This window comes from Panthera leo, chromosome D1, assembly GCF_018350215.1.
Source record: "Panthera leo isolate Ple1 chromosome D1, P.leo_Ple1_pat1.1, whole genome shotgun sequence".
Taxonomy (NCBI): domain Eukaryota; kingdom Metazoa; phylum Chordata; class Mammalia; order Carnivora; family Felidae; genus Panthera; species Panthera leo.
Genome location: NC_056688.1, coordinates 82,210,254 through 82,228,488, shown reverse-complemented (window position 1 = coordinate 82,228,488; position 18,235 = coordinate 82,210,254). Strand labels below are relative to the sequence as shown.

Below are 18,235 nucleotides of genomic sequence, written 5' to 3'. Positions count from 1 at the left end.
CTCTAGAAGCCTGTTCTCATCTAGGGGCTGACTACGGTCAGAAGCATATTCTGTTTTATTGTGCCCTCATCATCCACCCTGCCACACACACTCAGGATGTCATCTTAGGCGTATGTTTTCTGTCAACTCAGTGTGGCTCTTGGGTCCACTTTGCCATTGTTGTCTATGCCAAGGGCCCCTGGGCACTATTTGGAGGCAAGGAACTTGTGTGGGTTCTCCACCCCATGACCTTTGTTCCTTTGGCCGTTTTGACTTGATTGCTCTTGTGGGTACACTCTCAGAGGCTGCTGCTCTGTCCATGTTAGACCATCTGTTCTGTTGTCTTTTTGGCCATAACTCATTGTATGAACTACTTGACAATAAATTTGAGATTGTCCTGCCATACCTTTTTTTCACTCCCATCTCAGCCCCTCAGCTCTGTTCTTGAGTATCATGGTCTTGAGGACCAGGGCATGAGTCACACAAGTAGGGTGGCCTAAGGAATGAGGCTTCTAGACTTTGAGGGGATTAGGTTGGGGTACTAAAAAGAAAGATTTTATGTCACAAGGGTTTTTTTTTGTTTTTATTTTTAGAGAGAGCAAGAGAGCATGAGAGGGGACGAAGGGCAGAGAGAGAGAGGGAGAGAGAGACAGAGACAGAGAATCCTAAGCAGGCTCCATGCTCAGCATGGAACCCAATGCAGGGCCAGATCCCACAACTTTGGGATCACGACCTGAGCCAAAATCAAGAGTCAGACACGTAACCAACTGAGCCACCAGGCGCCCCTGTTTTTTGTTTTAAGACATATTGGCACTTAAGTCTTGATTGAAATCATTTTTACTCAATGAAGTTGACCCAGGAGTGTTTGGCAGTGGCAGTTACTGATCTGCAAAGCGTGTGGTTCTGTTCCAGGCCCAGTGAGATCTTCTCAGGGGAAAATGTTCTGACATTTCAAACAAATTACCTCTGTGCATAGTATTGACCCTGTGCCCTGTGAATGATGCATGTATGGTTGACACCTGAGGAAATTATTCAATATGGGAAAGAGATAGGAAAGAAGAAACATTAGAGTTATAGTCAACGTTTGTGGAATCAGTGTGTGAATAAACTGCTTATCAGGAATGATCATAGAGGGCTTTGCTTAAATAAATGAGAAATTGATCCTTCAGGTCTGCAGGCCAACTCTGCCAAATAGAGCTCCCTCAGAATATAAGACACCACATCCACATCTGACCCCATATGGAAAGAAGCATGCAAGCCAGTTCTGGTTCACATTCCATTTCTACCACATGCTGGGCATGTGGCTTTAGGCAATTTATTGAACTTCTCTGAGACTCAGTTTTCTTAGCTGTAAGCTATGGATAACTCAGTTCTGTCTACCTTGCAACTCATAAATGTTAGCTATTATTTTTAATCATTTTTATACAAAGAGAAGGTTGATATTACTTATTCATCTGCCCACAGCTTCTTCCAAAATCCCCTCCCTCTCTCCATACGCACCACTACCACCAATACTGTGTTTACATATATATATATATATATATATATAGTATATATAGTACATATATATATATATTATATGTATGTATGTATATATATAATACATACATATAACATACAATACTGTGTTTACATATATATAGTACATATATATATTATATGTATGTATATATATAATATATAATTTATATATATAATATATATATATATATATATATATATATGATTTTATTTATTTATTTAAGAGAGGGAGAGACAGAGTGTGAGTAGGGTAGGGGCAGAGAGAGAGGGAGACACAGAATCTGAAGCAGGATCCAGGCTCTGAGCCTTCAGCACAGAGCCTGACGCGGGGCTCACGAACCTTGAGATCATGACCTGAGCCAAAGTAGGATGCTTAACCGACTGAGCCACCCAGGCGCTCCAGTGTTTACTTATAGATACGATGTAAAAACACATCCCTCGTCCTCTTGCTTAAATATATTGGTGTCTGAGTTTGCATGTATTCTGTTGGAATCAATGTTTAGTGAAAAGGAATGGAGACAAACAGATGTTCTCACAGTCCTGATGCTCATGGAACAGAATTGAATGTTTCCATATAGGTACATTCTATTGGCTTAAGCAATGTGGATATTTTCTGACCAGCCATATGGATCTTTTGTCATCTGAGATGTTAATATTTTCCTTGTATTTTATAGTAGCTCTGGAACATGGCCAGTTTCTTGAATAGGGTCCACATGGCTCATTATGCGCAGGACCCAGAAACTGGCTTGCTTGTGCAATTCAAATGAACAGGGACACTTAGAAGAGTTGGGGGCTGGGGTAGGGCAGTGGGCAGGGGAACGTACACAATAATTTTTGCTCCTGCATTAACCTACAAATAATGAGCACTTTCTTGTGCTTTACAATAAGTAATTAAAAGAAATTGTAGAGTTAGATGCAAAAGTAACCTGAAGGACAGCTGAATGTGTGGACCCACCAGTTTTCTCCTCGTGTGCAAAAGGTTAATCCTTGTTAATGCCTGGAACGTTGAGTTTCTACAGAAAGGGCTGCGTGTCCACACATGTTTTGGCATCTGCCCACACACTTCTGTATGGTATGACTCAGCAACCTAGAAGAAGGGCTGCGGTGTGTACATTTGCGCTTCAGTGGAATTTAACAAACTGATTCCTGAAAATGGTCTCATAAAGGTGAGCAACAGAGAGCTAATGGCGTTCTCTTGATAATTTCATCTTTCCCCTAGGATCTCCTGATAGTGGTTTTAAAGGGAATGCTATCCTTTTGTTCTAGGGGCACCTTATCTGTCCAGTTTCTTCCTCCACCTATTTTTCACCTCTTGCTTTTTAAAAATTAATGTTCTCTGTCGTAGCTCAGAGGATAGGATCTAATCTAGAGTGAGAGGCTCTTCATCAGGTGAGACTCATCTGTCCTGTTCCCATTTTACCCCTTCTGAAGTAATGACATTGAAGGCTTCCAGTTTGGACCTAAGATGGCTCTAATTATGAACAGATATTCTGTGATGGAATTCACTCAGATAACTAATTAACCACAGGAATACATTGGCTGTGGAAAATTTCAGGAGCACCATCTGTGGAAAAACTGAGAAGGGCATGCCTTTACCACAGCTCTGGGGTCCATTACGAGTGTGTGTGTGTCTAGTGGGCGTTGGCTCACAGCTGTCAAAATCGCCATAACGTCTCATTGTAGGAACTCCACAAAGTGTCCAGCAGCACCTTACAAGCAACCTGTTGATTTGAAGTTTCCAATTCTGGGGAAAGAGACTGAAATAGAACGGACTGGTCTTAACTTTCTCTCTCTCTCTCTCTCTCTCTCTCTCTCTCTCCTCTCTCTCTCTCTCTCTTTAATTGTAATTGTTCTGGCTTGTGCTCAATTTCCACATTATGGCACATTTCTTTCTTTTAAAAAAAAATTTTTTTTAATGTTTATTTTTGAGACAGAGGGAGACAGAGCGTGAGTTGGGGAGGGGGAGAGAGAGAGGGAGACACAGAATGCGAAGCAGGCTCCAGGCTCTGAGCTGTCAGCACATAGCCCGATGGAGGGCTCCAACCCACGAACCATGAGATCATGACCTGAGCCGAAGTCGGATGCTTAACTGACTGAGCCACCCAGGCATCCCTGGCACACTTCTTTCTTAAAAGGGGATTCCTTTTATCCTCTGGCTTGAGAGCATTACCACTGCATGCTCTCCCCTTAGGGACAAAGACTACCATTACATCACCCTTGCACTTTTCTTTAAGTCCAGGGCATGTTTATTCCTGGGTCCAGGAACTTAGAAGACAGTGCTCTGCTGTGCTTTCACAACATCCCCTGTTAGCAGGTGCACCGTGTTTGTAATTTGGAGGAGGCTGTCCCTCAGCTGTGTTCACATCTGTACTGTGTGGGGCTCAAGATGGAACCCAATAATACTTAGGATTCTGCTTGGGAAAAGAGGGTTCTGTGACATCTCAGTCCCACTCAGCATCAGATGATTTAACAGCAACACTGTCAGCATTCCCAGTATGAGTCATGTGTGTCTGTACTGGTGACTTGGTGACTTGGTGTTTGGGAACTAGCTGTCTTTGCAATCCTTTGTAAAAAACCTAAACAGTGAAGCTGTCTCCAGTTCTGTTTATGAAACCACCCTATCAACTCCCTGATGATGATGTCCTTGTAACTCAAAAAAATGTTTATACTTTTCTTTAGAAAGCTAACTTTTTGTTTTCTTTTCTTTTCTTTTCTCTTTGGTCATTTTGGCTCCTTTAGTCTTGAGGCAAATGATCCCAATTGTTGGAACCCAACTGAGAAATTGAGTTGCCTGCTGGGTACCTTACTGAGGTAGAGATGGATTGGGGTTGAACAGGGGTTTGGATGCTTGATACAATCATATGTTTTAGGGTTTTGTTGTTGCTGCCACTGCTGCTGTATTTTTTTTGTGTGTGGGGAGATTTATTTAGGAGTTAGGTGGTAGGAGTTAGCTAGATCTGTTAGCTTTAGGACAGGCCTAGAAATAAATCTTCATTGAGTGAGTGAATCAGTTTTCCCTGCCTCTGTCTCTGTTTCACCATCAGAAACCTGGATGAAAGGAATATTAATGTGTGTTGAAATCTATCACCTGCTAGTGCTGTTTGTATCATTTCCAGTTTGATTCTGATTGAGTGAGTGATGTTAGCCTTTGTAAGTGATCAGGGAGGCCAATTATGCTTGTACTTGCTTTGTAGCATTGAGATAAAAATTAGTGATTGAGTGGGAGTTCAGATTTAGATCGGTAGTACAATATAAATTCTCATTCAGTCAATCATGTTTATAGGTATCCTGTGCTTTATTGTACAAACACAATAGTGGAAAAGCAAGTTGACATGAAGGGAACCCAGATTTATTTAATACCATTACAAAAGCAAAAATATTTTCCTACATAATAAATGTTCCAATAAAACAAGTTGAGCCAAGGAGGAGAGATGGTGAGTAAGCCCATGGCATGCTCAGAATGTACCACAATACTTAAGTTGACTTTAACCCTTTCATTTCCTTATCGTAAGTAGCTTCCTCTCTCTTTATCAGAGTCCAGTGTTTCTCAACTTTAATGAACCGCCTTGAAGTATATGAATCTTGTCAATGTGCATATTCTGTTTTAGTCAACAGGGTGGAAGGGATGGAGGAAGGGAAGCTGAGATTCTTCATTTCTTTGAAGTGCCTTGGTGATGCTAATGCTACTGGCCCATCCATCTCACTTTGAGAAGCAAGGTTTCGTTTAATTTTTTCATGTCCTTCCTTACAAAGTGGGTCACTGAAACTTAGCAGAACCTGTTAGATAATATCATAATGAACATTACTGTCTACCATGTATGGGAATTTGATAATGCATTATTTTTTGCAATTTAATAGTTAGAAGAATATTATTCAGAGAAAGACAAAAGCATATGATTTCACTCATGTGGAATTTAAGAAACAGAACAAATAAACAAAGGGAAAAAAAAGGGAGAGAGAGACAAATCGAGGAACAGACTCTTAATTACAGAAAACAAACTGACAGTCACCAGAGGGGAGAGAGGTAGGGGGATGGGTTAAATAAGTGATGGGGATTAAGGAGTGCACTTGTCTCGGTGAGCACTGGGTGAGGTACGGAATTGTTGAACTACTATGTTGTACACTTGAAACTAATACAACACTGTATGTTAACTAACTGGCATTAAAATAAAAAATTTAAAAAGCAAAAAAATAATAGAATATTGTTAGATCTGAACTTCAGTTTATTATAAACAAATCTCACCTGAAAATCTAAAGAAAACAATCCTGGGGCGCCTGGGTGGCTCAGTCAGTTGAGTGTCCGACCTCAGCTCAGGTCATGATCTCAGGGTTTGTGAGTTCAAGCCCTGCCTCAGGCTTTCACTGACAGTGGTGGGGCCTATTCAGATTCTCTTGTCTCGCTCTCTTCTGCCCCTCCCCCAAAGATACATATTTTTTTTTCTTAATTTCTTTTTTAGAGAGAGAGGGAGAGTGTGAGTAGGGGAGGAAGCAGAGGGAGACAGAATCCCAAGCAGGCTCCATGCTCAGTGTGAAGCCCCACGCAGGGCTCGATCCCACAAACCATGAGATCATGACCTGAGCCAAATCAAGAGTCCAGTGCTCAACCAACTGAGCCACCCAGGCGCCCCAATGAACATTTGAAGGAAGGAAGGAAGGAAGGAAGGAAGGAAGGAAGGAAGGAAGGAAGGAAGAAAGGAAAGGTAAGGAAAGGAAGAAGGAAGGAAGGAAGGAAGGAAGTGGGGAAAGGAGGGAGGGGAGAAGGATTAAAGAGGTTAGGCTTTTTAATTGAATGTTGCCTGCCATTTTGTTCTTATAATTTAAAAAACAGTTTGAAAACATATTTTAAAAAGCAAAATTTTTGGCCATCTATTCATTTGATAGGCAAGTGGCTTGTGTATGTTTGAGACTTTATTATAGAGATGTGCACCTTGTGGGCGATATTACTCTGTGGAGGTGAAGGAAGAGGGCAGGCATGGATAGGACTGCCAGCTGTGGGTGGCTCTGGCTTTCAGGGAGTCTTCCTTGGTTACAGTCGAACAGTAGGTTTCTTGGGGCAGCAGGGTTGGAGGCACTTAAAAACCTTTGGATCGTGGGCTCCTGGGTGGCTCAGTCGGTTAAGCATCCGGCTTTGGCTCAGGTCATCTCGCCAGTGAGTTTGGGTCCCGCATCGGGCTCTGTGCTGACAGCTCAGAGCCTGGAGCCTGCTTCGGATTCTGTGTCTCCCTCTCTGCTCCTCCCTCTCTCTCTCTCTCTCTCTCTCAAAGATGAATAAATGTTAAAAAAACAAAACAAAAAAACAAAAACCTTTGGATCATGGTGGCAGCTGTGCCTGGGACTGGAACGGCAAGTGGGGTGTTTTCTGCCCAGACCTGGTCCTTGTTCTATCCCTTATTCCAAAATTCATTCCAGCTCATTTTAAGACTACTGTTCTTACTTTAATTTCACCTCCCTAAATACTATGCAGATATTACCAGCACAAAGGGAATAGAGTCATTGAGCATGTGTGGGAACCTAGTTGGTACAAGGTCTTGTACAAATTGTGGTAATTCAGAGGAGAATACCCATCCCTATCCTTCCTAATGGAGAATATGGTCTAGTTTTACTCCTGGGTGAAGGAGATGAGATCTCTGACCAGTAGAAGCGTGTTTGCTTTTTCAAGGATAGGGTATGGAATAGAGGAGGTTAATAGAGGACCAGAGATATTTTGCTTTGTATCAAAGATGTATATAAATTTATCTATCAAGTTAATAATTCAGAGGAATATACTTTTTGTCATGATAATTACATGTATTGTATTTTTCTGGGTCTCTAAGAACCAGCAATTTCTCTGGTGCCTAACACCAGGTTCAGTCCCATGAACCATGAGATCATGACCTGAGCCAAAATCAGTCTGACATTTAACCAGCTGAGCCACCCAGGAGCCCCAAAACCTACATTTTTTTTAATAAAAAAATTTTTAATGTTTATTTTTTGATATAGAGAGACAGAAGAGTGTGAGCGGGGAGGGGCAGAGAGAGAGAAAGAGAACCAGAATTCGAAGCAGGCTCCAGACTCTGAGCTAGCTGTCAGCACAGAGCCTGACGTGGGGCTTGAACCCACAAACCACAAGATCATGACCTGAGCCAAAGTTGGATGCTTAACTGACTGACCACCCCCCCCCAAGACCTAAGGCAGTTCCTTCAAAGCTTAGGAAAATCTGCATTATCAGATTTCATTTACTAAAATATTTATTAGTTTCAGTTGATTGGTCTTTCAGACAAGTAGGTGAGCATCTGTCATGATCATTAGCCCCAGCCGCCATCCTTATTTTATTTATGGATTCCAACTGCCAATTATTTTCCTTGAGGAATGTGAAGTTTTATTGTTGTTGTTTGTTTGTTTATTTGTTTTTAATTCTTCTCAGCTAAGCAGTGTATACCTAATGGGAAAATAATGCAGAGGGATGAAAGAAACTAGTCTCTGTAGTTGAAGGCCTAGTTTTCCTTTGGAATCTGAGTTTCTAACCTTGTTCTATCAGGGGAACCACAGTGAGTGGATGAGTTGATTAAAAACTCTGGTCCTCTTTCCTCCTGTACGAAAGGTGGATAATTATAGTTACCTGTACCTCTAGGGTCCTATGAGTCTTAATTAGTTAACATTTGCAAAGTGTTTGGAGATCTCTGAATTAAAAGTGCTGAGCAGTGGAATCCAAGTTCAGTGTAATTATAATTGGAATGAGTTTCGATTCCCGCCTTCCCTCTACCTCCTCCCATGATGTTCTTTCAGCCAAACCAGACATGACCCCATGGTTAGCACTCATTTCTGCACACTTCTCTCTAACCCCTTCTTTTGTAACTCCCTTCAGCCTAGAAATAAATAAATAGAAAATAGAAATAAATGAATTAAGTTAAAAGATATACCCAAGCCCTTAACCCCAATCTCACACTTAAGTAACTACTCAGTATTTATTTTTAAAGCTCAATGGCCACTAAGGAGAAAATCAATGAATTGTCTCTTCCAGTCTATCGTTCTTTTAGGCCCTCCTGTATCTGGTGATAAACGGGGCTTCTGGAAGCATTTCCAGAAACTCTCACTGGCTCTTTCATGCCTATAAGGCAGGGTCCGAACTCTCTAGCATCACCCTCAGAGCTTTCTGGAATCTGAGAGTCACTCACTCTTCTTTCTCACTATTCCTTTCCAGAGCTCTTCTCTCCAGAAATGTACTCTGTGCCTTTAACCAAGACTCCATCCATCCATTGGTGTCTTTTCTGAACACGTCTAAATCTTTCCTATCCTTTGCCTTCCTCTTCACAAAGCATACTTCCTTCTCTAACTGGAAGTAACCTCTTTCTCTTTATAGAATTTTTTCTTTTCCTGGGTTGCTTCTACTTTTCTGTTTTAGTTACTTACATGCATATCCTACTTTTCTCCTAGACTATAAGATTTGAAAGTAGATTCCATGTGTGATGAATGAACAAAGGCTAATAAATGCATGTAGTGAAACTGGATACAAATCGAAGATTATTTATATTGATTTGAAAGATTGCATTAAGGTGGTCTTTTAATAGGTTTGCATCATATATGTTAGGAATTAAATATTAATTGATAATTTCTTCAACATTACCATCATCCTTGTTGCTTATACGACTAAGATGAGCAACCATATCTTTAAACTATTTTCTTTGATTACATGTCATAGACATAACCCTAAGGGACTGGGGGATCGGGAACACTTTGCATTTTTTCTCCTCTGTGCCTGAATTATCCATATTACTGTTTGGTTTTCCTTCTTAACTTTGGCCATAGAAACATCATTCTATCATGCCTATGTTTTTGCATAGCTTTCCTTTAGAGGAAGACCATGTTGTCTGAAATTTCATCTACTGAAATAATCAGGCCTTAAAGTTGAAGGGACTTTTAGGTCATGATTAGTCCAGAACTGCAAAGTAGTATCTCACTGGTGCTGCCTTTAGAAAGCTGGGCTCCAGGATACGCACAGCTACAGAAAACTATGGCTGTGTTGTATAAGCTCCTTCTTTGACCACCCTTTGTAGCATCGTCTGTCTTCTCCCTGCAGTTAAATATTCTAAAACTGGCAGCACGTCCTGATAGTAAAAACTTGGGTGAAGAGGTAACCTGTTAACCTCTCTGAACCATAGTGGTCTTATCTTGAAATGTGGATAATAATACCTGTCTTATCTCCTTGTAACAATCAAATTAGATCATACTTGTGAATGCTCTATCGTCTTTTAGACAAATGTTAAGTTATTACTACAGCATGCTGTCATGGATATTCATCTAGTTGAATGTTTAAGACTCATGAGTCATACTTAAAACTAAACTTTACTTCTATTTTGTCAATTTTCTTTTTAGCCCTGTGTACTATATTTAATTTTTTGAGAATGGGGCTACAAACAATCCTTCCTAGCATTTTATAGATGTGATTGGGTTGATTGTTGTGAGCCTTGGAGCAGAATTAGACAGCACCAGTGAATTTATTATGTAGAAACAGATATATAGACTAACAATCTACTTAGGAGTATTACACAGCCTCTTTATCTTTTGTGTAATAAAGACACATCCGAAGGGCTAAAACGTTAGGAATTGTCATGGAAGTTCTTACTTATTGTTAGGATTTCCTAATATAGTATATAAAATTACTCATTGAAGAGGTTAACAGCCAAAAAGGCAGTTGAAATACTAAAAATCCAAGTTTCACTGTGATTATTATTATCACTGGCTACTTTTCTAAGTCTTCTGTTAGGAACAGGGCTACACAAGTGATAAGAGGAATTTGTATGATATAGTGTTATTTTCTTTTTAGAAATTAGTCAAGTAAGGCTTTACCCTGTTAGAGAAGCTAAAGAGATTCTTCATGACTGATAATTGCCATCTATCAGATCCCTTCGAGCTTTTAATTTGGGTTTAGCATGGCCTGCACTTGACCAAATAATTCCAATGAGTTCACTTGTGCTTTCCAAATGGAAAGCCTTCCCATAAAAGGTTAATACTGCCTTTTCTAATGGTTTAGTAAGCCCATCAGTAAATTTTTACTGAGAACTATTATATTATTCTATGTTGACCATTAATTGCAGGGGTGAGGTAGTCAGACATGATTCATTCCCTCAGAGAGCCTATCATCTAACTGAAGGCTGACCATGGTTAGCAAACACTGTTAGTTAACAAGCAAGTAGGGATATGAGAATACTCAATGAGCTATAAGATGCAAATTTTAGAAGAGAAGGTGGCATGTATGATCTGATGCTTGAACTGTGCTATGAAGGATGATAAGTGAGATTTAATCAGACAGAAAAAAGTTTGCCAGAAGAATGGAACAGGTCACTTCCAGGCAATAATGTATATAGAGCTCCAAGGATTCTGGCCTGATCAGAGTAGAGGTGAGTAACGGTGAGGCCAGATTTTGAAGGGTGTGATACCAGGTAAAAGAAGTTGTTAGATGGTATCTAATGGAATGAAAATGCTATTGCAAGTTTTTGAGAGAGAAAGATAAGGTGAGTGGTTGGTCAGGCAGTGATCATCATAGTTGAATGGAGCAGAAAGGACGTAAAGTGCATCAGGGGGACATTGAGATGGTGAGAGCTGAACCAAGATGGCGGCAGCGGGATGGAGGAAAAGGGATGGACAGGAGAAATGTTGTAAAGGAAAAATGAGCAGGACTTCTTCACTGATTGGATTTGAAGACCATACCCAAAATGTATGGTCAAACTTGATTCCAAGATTCCTAGCCTCCACCCTGGGTGGTCCAAAGTATTAAGAAATCACTGTCAGAAACAGACAAGTTAGGAAGTAATATTGTTTCCACAAAAGGTATTGAGTTTGGTGCTGGATGCACTTATAAGGCCTTGGGAGTAGGCAGTGAGCATCCTAGAAGTGTCACTGGGGTCAGGGCTGGCAAAGGGGGCTGGGCTTTAGCACCAGATACTTAATTTAACTGAATCCGTGCAGATGTTCCGCTTTGAGGGATGCCACTGTTTGGGCTTCAGGATGAAAGCCAAGTTATATTTACTCAGATACCGTTTCGTCCTCTGAAATATTTGTTTATGGAACTGCTAATAAAATGATACATAAAGTACCACTTTTGGAACCAAAAAGTTACTAACATAAAGAGGAGACCAGTGAAAGGCAGGGTAAACTTCTCTAAGCCAAGTATAGAAAAAGGTATATCATTAAAAGCCTCCTATCTCTGGTAGTGATAATAAAACAATTTCCCAACTCTGTAGCTGAAGATGCCTCAGTACCCTGGGCCATTTTAAGCGGCTCATGTGGGCATTTAGTAAATATTTATGAAACTTACTCCATTTCATTAATTCTAGAATCACAGTTTGTCATTCATATTTGTAATATCTCTGAAGTTGTGTCTTGTAGCTGATGTTATTGTATTGTTATTGTTGCCATGTAGGAGTCATCGTATAGTTGTCATCACCTTAACCAATTTAGTTGGCTTACTCTTGTTTCATATGCAGAAAAATTGTATATGATAAAATGTGTCCAAATAAGTCTAAAAGAACTCTTCAGTAAGTGTACAATAATATTTCCAAGTGATAAAGCAATGGTTTAATTGGCTGCATTTTTTATTTCTTAGTGGTACATAAAATGATGTGTTTTATAATGGTGGTATCTTAGACTTGATGAAATATGGCATTAAAAGATTGCTGATCACAGCAAATCTCTACCAGAGTGATATGGATGACTGGAGTAAAATATTCTATATTTGCATTCTTTCATCGACCTACATTTGAGGTGCCCCTTGGGTTGTTTTAACTTGGACTGGGAACATCAGGAGAAAAGGTTTTCATTCAATGGTGTAAATACTGCCTGCCAGGAATAGAAACCTCCTTGGAGGATACATTTCTTTGATGGTGCGGAATCCAGAACATTCACAAAAAGTTCAGGTGTTAGCAGAATAGATATCTGTGGTTTATTCAAACCAGTGTGTGCTTCAGACTCTGGCCATTGTGCGCTCCAAACGGCTCTGAGCGTGCTTGCTATTTGTATATAGTGAGAGTGAATCCACAAAGAAATTTGTGGGTGTTTGGGGATGGTAATAGCCCCTTAGTGGTAGAAAATGTGATCTCTTACAAAAGTGGAGAAGAGAAACATTTGCTTTTCAATGCCAGAATTTTTAGCCATTTCTGAAGTATGACCTATTAACTGGAGGTAGGTTGTCTTCCTGTTCAGTGACACTTCATATGGGCAGAAAAACAGTCCTTTTCCCTACTGGTTAGACACATGTGTGTCTTTTTGTAAGTCCTTGCTCCAGGACTGAGAAGTAGGAATAGTTAGAGTGTCGGAGCCCAGGGATGCTTCTCTTTCTTGCTAAGAGACCCAGTGCTTCAGGTAAGTGATTCTGAAGTCCTTCACCATCTGACGGTAACCTTGGGTCGGTCTATAGGTATGTTTTCATTTTGTTTGTTCTTCCATTCTAATTGGCTTCCCAGAGCCTGCTTATAGATGTAGAGCCAGATTTAGAGTATAGCAACCCTCTGGCAAACAGGAAAAGATTAATTTTGTGGTGTGCTGTTAAGGGACTTCCCAGAAAACTTCAAAAGCACAGAAAGAAGTGCTCACTGCCTATTCCAAAATTTGCAAAACGCCACTCAGCCTTTTAAAGTTATGATAAACTCTGAGCTCTCTCACATACACGTACTCACAGGACCACATTTCTAATAAAAGGAGAAGCTGAGCTTGCTTGGATGGCTCTGTACATGAGCCAGAAAAGTCAAAGGGGTGAGGGGCTCAGAGTTAGTGGAGATAAACGTGGATCCGCATATGGGAGGCATTTGACATTGACTTCATTGCCTTTTTAATGCTGACTTTTTCAGTGCTCTTTTAAGCAGACACATTGTTTTCATGACATCAGCCCCAGGTATAGACACACCATTAAAATCAACGTGTAGAAAATGATTTGTGTTTGGAAATAAGCAGAACATTTTCAGTAGTGACCACCCAGGTGTACTAGGAAAACATTGAAGCTAAAGTTGGGAGCCCCGAGTTCTAATGTAAACTTCCTTCAGGACATAAACTTTCTTCAGGACAGGAAGCAAGTCCTCGGTGGCCTTTGGTTTGGTTCCTTATCTGTAAAGCGGGATGGCTTGATGGGATTATCTTTATGCTTTGTCCTAATAGATTATGGGAGGGGAAAAAAAAGTCCATGTAAAAGGCTCCTTACAGCTCCCCGACTTCTGTTTTACGGTGCTCTTCATACCTAGATATCACACAGCCAGAAAGGCCCCCACAGACCCCTCAGGCCACTGCTGTTCCTGTCACACAGCTCCCGCAATAGGACCATGTTGCTAACTTGAAAAAAAAATTACTATTACACTTGGAGTTGTTGCCTAGTAACATTTCTGATTTTGTGTTTCTTGTGACAGCCTGAGCAGAGATCATTAAAAATTAAACTTACAAAGCTGGTAAGGGAGAACTTGCAGCCACAGTTTTTTTCACTTATGTAGAAGCCATCTAACCTTGGGTGTAAATGCCACACAGAGCACACGACTGACGCTAACGTGTGTCTGATGCAACTAGAGTTCATCACCAGTGCATAAAATCCTTGCCCCCGCAGAATGGCCTGGAATCACAGTCCGATGGCCGCAGCGCATCCCTGCGAAAGAAAGCGCTAACCGGCTCTGTGTCCTGTTTCTGTTTTTTCCCTGCAGCTCCACCAGGTGAGAAGAGTGATGACCATCCTTTTCCTTACTATGGTTATTTCATACTTCGGTTGCATGAAGGCTGCCCCTATGAAAGAAGCCAACGGCCGAGGACAAGGCAGCTTGGCCTACCCAGGTGTGCGGACCCATGGGACTCTGGAGAGCGTGAACGGGCCCAAGGCAGGGTCAAGAGGCCTGACATCCTTGGCTGACACTTTTGAACACGTGATAGAAGAGCTGTTGGACGAGGACCAGAAAGGTCGACCCAATGAAGAAAACAGTAAGGACGCGGACTTATACACTTCCAGGGTGATGCTCAGTAGTCAAGTGCCTTTGGAGCCTCCTCTCCTCTTTCTGCTTGAGGAATACAAAAATTACCTGGATGCTGCAAACATGTCTATGAGGGTCCGGCGCCACTCTGACCCTGCCCGCCGTGGGGAGCTGAGCGTGTGCGACAGCATTAGCGAGTGGGTGACAGCGGCAGATAAAAAGACTGCAGTGGACATGTCGGGCGGGACGGTCACCGTCCTTGAAAAAGTCCCTGTATCTAAAGGCCAACTGAAGCAGTACTTCTACGAGACCAAGTGCAATCCCATGGGTTACACAAAGGAGGGCTGCAGGGGCATAGACAAAAGGCATTGGAACTCCCAGTGCCGAACTACCCAGTCGTACGTGCGGGCCCTCACCATGGATAGCAAAAAGAGAATTGGCTGGCGATTCATAAGGATAGACACTTCCTGTGTATGTACATTGACCATTAAAAGGGGAAGATAGTGGATTGATGTTGTATAGATTATATTGAGACAAAAATTATCTATTTGTATATATACATAACAGGGTAAATTATTCAGTTAAGAAAAAATAATTTTATGAACTGCATGTATAAATGAAGTTTATACAGTACAGTGGTTCTACAATCTATTTATTGGACATATCCATGACCAGAAGGGAAACAGTCATTTTGCGCACAACTTTAAAAAGTCTGCATTTCATTCCTCGATAACGTTGTGGTTTGTTGCCGTTGCCAAGAATTGAAAACGTAAAAAGTTTAAAAAAAAAATAATAAATTGCATGCTGCTTTAATTGTGAATTGATAATAAACTGTCCTCTTTCAGAAAACAGACAAAAAAAAAAAAAAAACCAACAAAAATTTGAACCAAAACATTCCGTTTACATTTTAGACAGTAAGTATCTTCGTTCTTGTTAGTACTATTATCTGTTTTACTGCTTTTAACTTCTGATAGCGTTGGAATTAAAACAATGTCAAGGTGCTGTTGTCATTGCTTTACTGGCTTAGGGAATGGGTGGATGGGAGGGGTATATTTTTGTTTGTTTTGTGTTTTTTTTGTTTGTTTTGTTGTTTTGTTTTCTTTCTTTCTTTCTTTCTTTCTTTCTTTCTTTCTTTCTTTCTTTCTTTCTTTCTTTCTTTGTTTCTTTCTTTCAAGTTCCCACAGGGAGTAGGGATGGGGAAAGAATTCCTTCAGTATATATTCTGGTTGATAAAAGATTTATTTGTATGTTGTAAAGATGTTGGCAATATCAATCAGATGATTGGAAACTGAATAAAAATTAAGGCAACTGAATGAACTGCTCACTCCACTTCCCATGATGCACCTCCTGGGCTCCCACTCACTCTTTGGGCCTTGGTCAGCAGAAGCTTCTTTTGCTGGAAAGATCTACATTTTCTTAGAGCACATTCTTTCCCTCCCTCCCCCTTTGGTCCCCTCTTTATTTTGTTTTCTCTTAAAGGAAGAAAAATCAGTTGGGTGCTCTGAAATAATGTACCACTGCTGTGAACGAGTGGACAAATTTTGTCATATTGTGGCACTCTCATAAGCATGGAGAACAGTGGTTTCTTTCTTTTCTGTTTTCTTTCTTTCTTTCTTTCTTTCTTTCTTTCTTTCTTTCTTTCTTTCTTTTAGAAGAGAAAAAGAACAACAACAAAAAACTCAAAGATTCTTTTTTATGAGGGGTAAACACTTGGGTAAATCATTTGTAAGGCTTAACAAAATCATGGTAAGGCTTAAAAACGTCTTGCAAGCAAAAGGTGGAGTTCTGTATGGACCCAGAAATGCCTAGATCAGAGCAGGAGTCCACACTGCCAGTGACGTGAGACTGAACCAGCCATATGGAGGCTGTGTGGAGCTGACACGTCATTTCCGGGTGGTGCAGGAGGAATTTCTGCGTGGCCATCCTGATGTCTAGGTGGGGGTGGGGAATGGTACTTGAGACATTCCAAGAGGGAGACCTTTGAAGGACCTTTCAGAGGTGGCTCTGGAATGACTGTGTCAAGTTGCTTGGACCTCGCGCTTTAAGTGCCTACATTATCTAACTGTGCTAAGAGGTTCTCGCTGGAGGACCCCACTCGAGCTGACTTACATTCTCCACCCTGGGTAATTTGTCCTACAGCTGGATTAGCCTGGGGCAGGTTCAGAACCAAATGTGACATTGTCATCATGAAACTGATACAATGAGATGGAAAATGCTTGCGACATGAACACTTTCTGCTTTGAAATTAGACTTGAGGAAAACCAGGGTTTTGTCTTCTGAGAACTTTCGGTAAGGGGGAAGGGACAGGAAAAGGCCCCAAAAACTCAGGTTGGATGACCAAGGCTACCAAGAGGAAATCTTGTCCCAAGACAAGACTTCAGGAAGGTGTCTGCATGTCTAGGACACGAAAGGCTTGAAGGTGCCTTGCTCAATGGAAGAGGCCAGGACAGAGCTGATAAAGTTTTGCTCCCCAGTGAAGGCCTCAGCAACCTCCTGCCCATCCTGTCTGTTCATGGAGAGGGTCCCTGCCTCACCTCTGCCATCTTGGGTTTGGAGAAATAAAGGTGGGAGCCTGGAATAGCATGGTCCTGGGAAAAAGGAATCCCAGGGAAAATTAGTGCTAAACCCACTCACCCATTCAGCCCGTTATCCAAATCTGAAAATGTCCTTGACCAGTGTCCTTGAATATCAGAAAGCCTCGAGAAGTTGCCGCATCTTAGTAGAGTGAGGGCTAAGCAAAAGAGGTTGTCCGCCATGACCCAGGGAATGAAGATACCATCAGCAAATAATTTCTATTTGTTCAGTCTTTCACTTAGAACTAGCCTAGCCTATCCTTTATGATACCATCCGAACACCTGTCTTTCAAAGAGGGAAGACTTTAGGTTTGTTTTGTGTTGTTTGAAAATACTGTCTTTGTAATTATTTTTGACATGTAATGAAAATCTGCTGTATATTAACTTTTCGCAGCTTCCTTCCGAGGGACGAAATTATCAAAGAAGTGCCCATCACAGTCTCAAAAGTCCTGCTAAGGCCAGATGTATTAAGTGGTTGAACAGGAGACATTCGTCAATTGTGTGGTCACTGGCTCTCTCTTACCCGATAGGATACATCACGGTCACATGCTTGGTGGTTTACGTTGACCTAAGATTTATTTTGTTAAAATCTTTCTCTGTTGCTGTTCATTTTTGTTCTGTTCAGTTTTGTTTTGTTTTGTTTTGTTTTAAAGTCTTGCTGTGGTCTCTTTGTGGCAGAAGTGTTTGGTGCATGCCGGCAGGCCTGTTGCTTTTTTATGGTGATTTCCATTGAAAATGTAAGTAAATGTCTGTGGCCTTGTTTTCTCTATGGTAAAGATATTATTCACCATGTAAAACAAAAAAAAATATTTATTGTATTTTAGTATATTTATATAATTATGTTATTGAAAAAAATTGGCATTAAAACTTAACCGCATCAGAAGCCTATTGTAAATACAAGTTCTATTTAAGTGTACTAATTAACATATAATATATGTTTTAAATATAGAATTTTTAATGTTTTTAAATATATTTTCAAAGTACATAAAATCTGGGGGTTCTGGGTTTTTTCTCTTCACTGTGAAACAAACATGAAAATGTGTTTCATTATAAATACGTGTGTTCCTTGCTTTAAGACCAACCTGACTAGTTTTAGCAATTGCACAGTCCCCCCTCCCCTCCCTGGAGGGGATGCTTATTTCAAAGCATGGGAAGCCAATCCTGCAGTCTGTGAGCTTCCAAGAAGCTCTAGGATTGGGCCCGTCTTCCACAGTGGAAGACAGGAGTGTCATATTCTAGGACACT

The 18,235-nt window shown here is 40.8% G+C and overlaps 1 protein-coding gene across 1 annotated transcript in view; it reads left to right on the top strand.

The window, feature by feature from the left end:
* The window catches only part of BDNF (brain derived neurotrophic factor), a 34,607-nt gene extending 19,298 nt beyond the window's left edge, over positions 1-15,309 (top strand). Inside the window, 1 exon segment of the mRNA XM_042905152.1 lies at positions 14,157-15,309. Within this exon segment, the coding sequence (XP_042761086.1) occupies positions 14,157-14,921 (765 nt within the window). The 3' untranslated portion in view covers positions 14,922-15,309.
* The last annotated feature ends 2,926 nt before the right edge of the window (positions 15,310-18,235 follow it).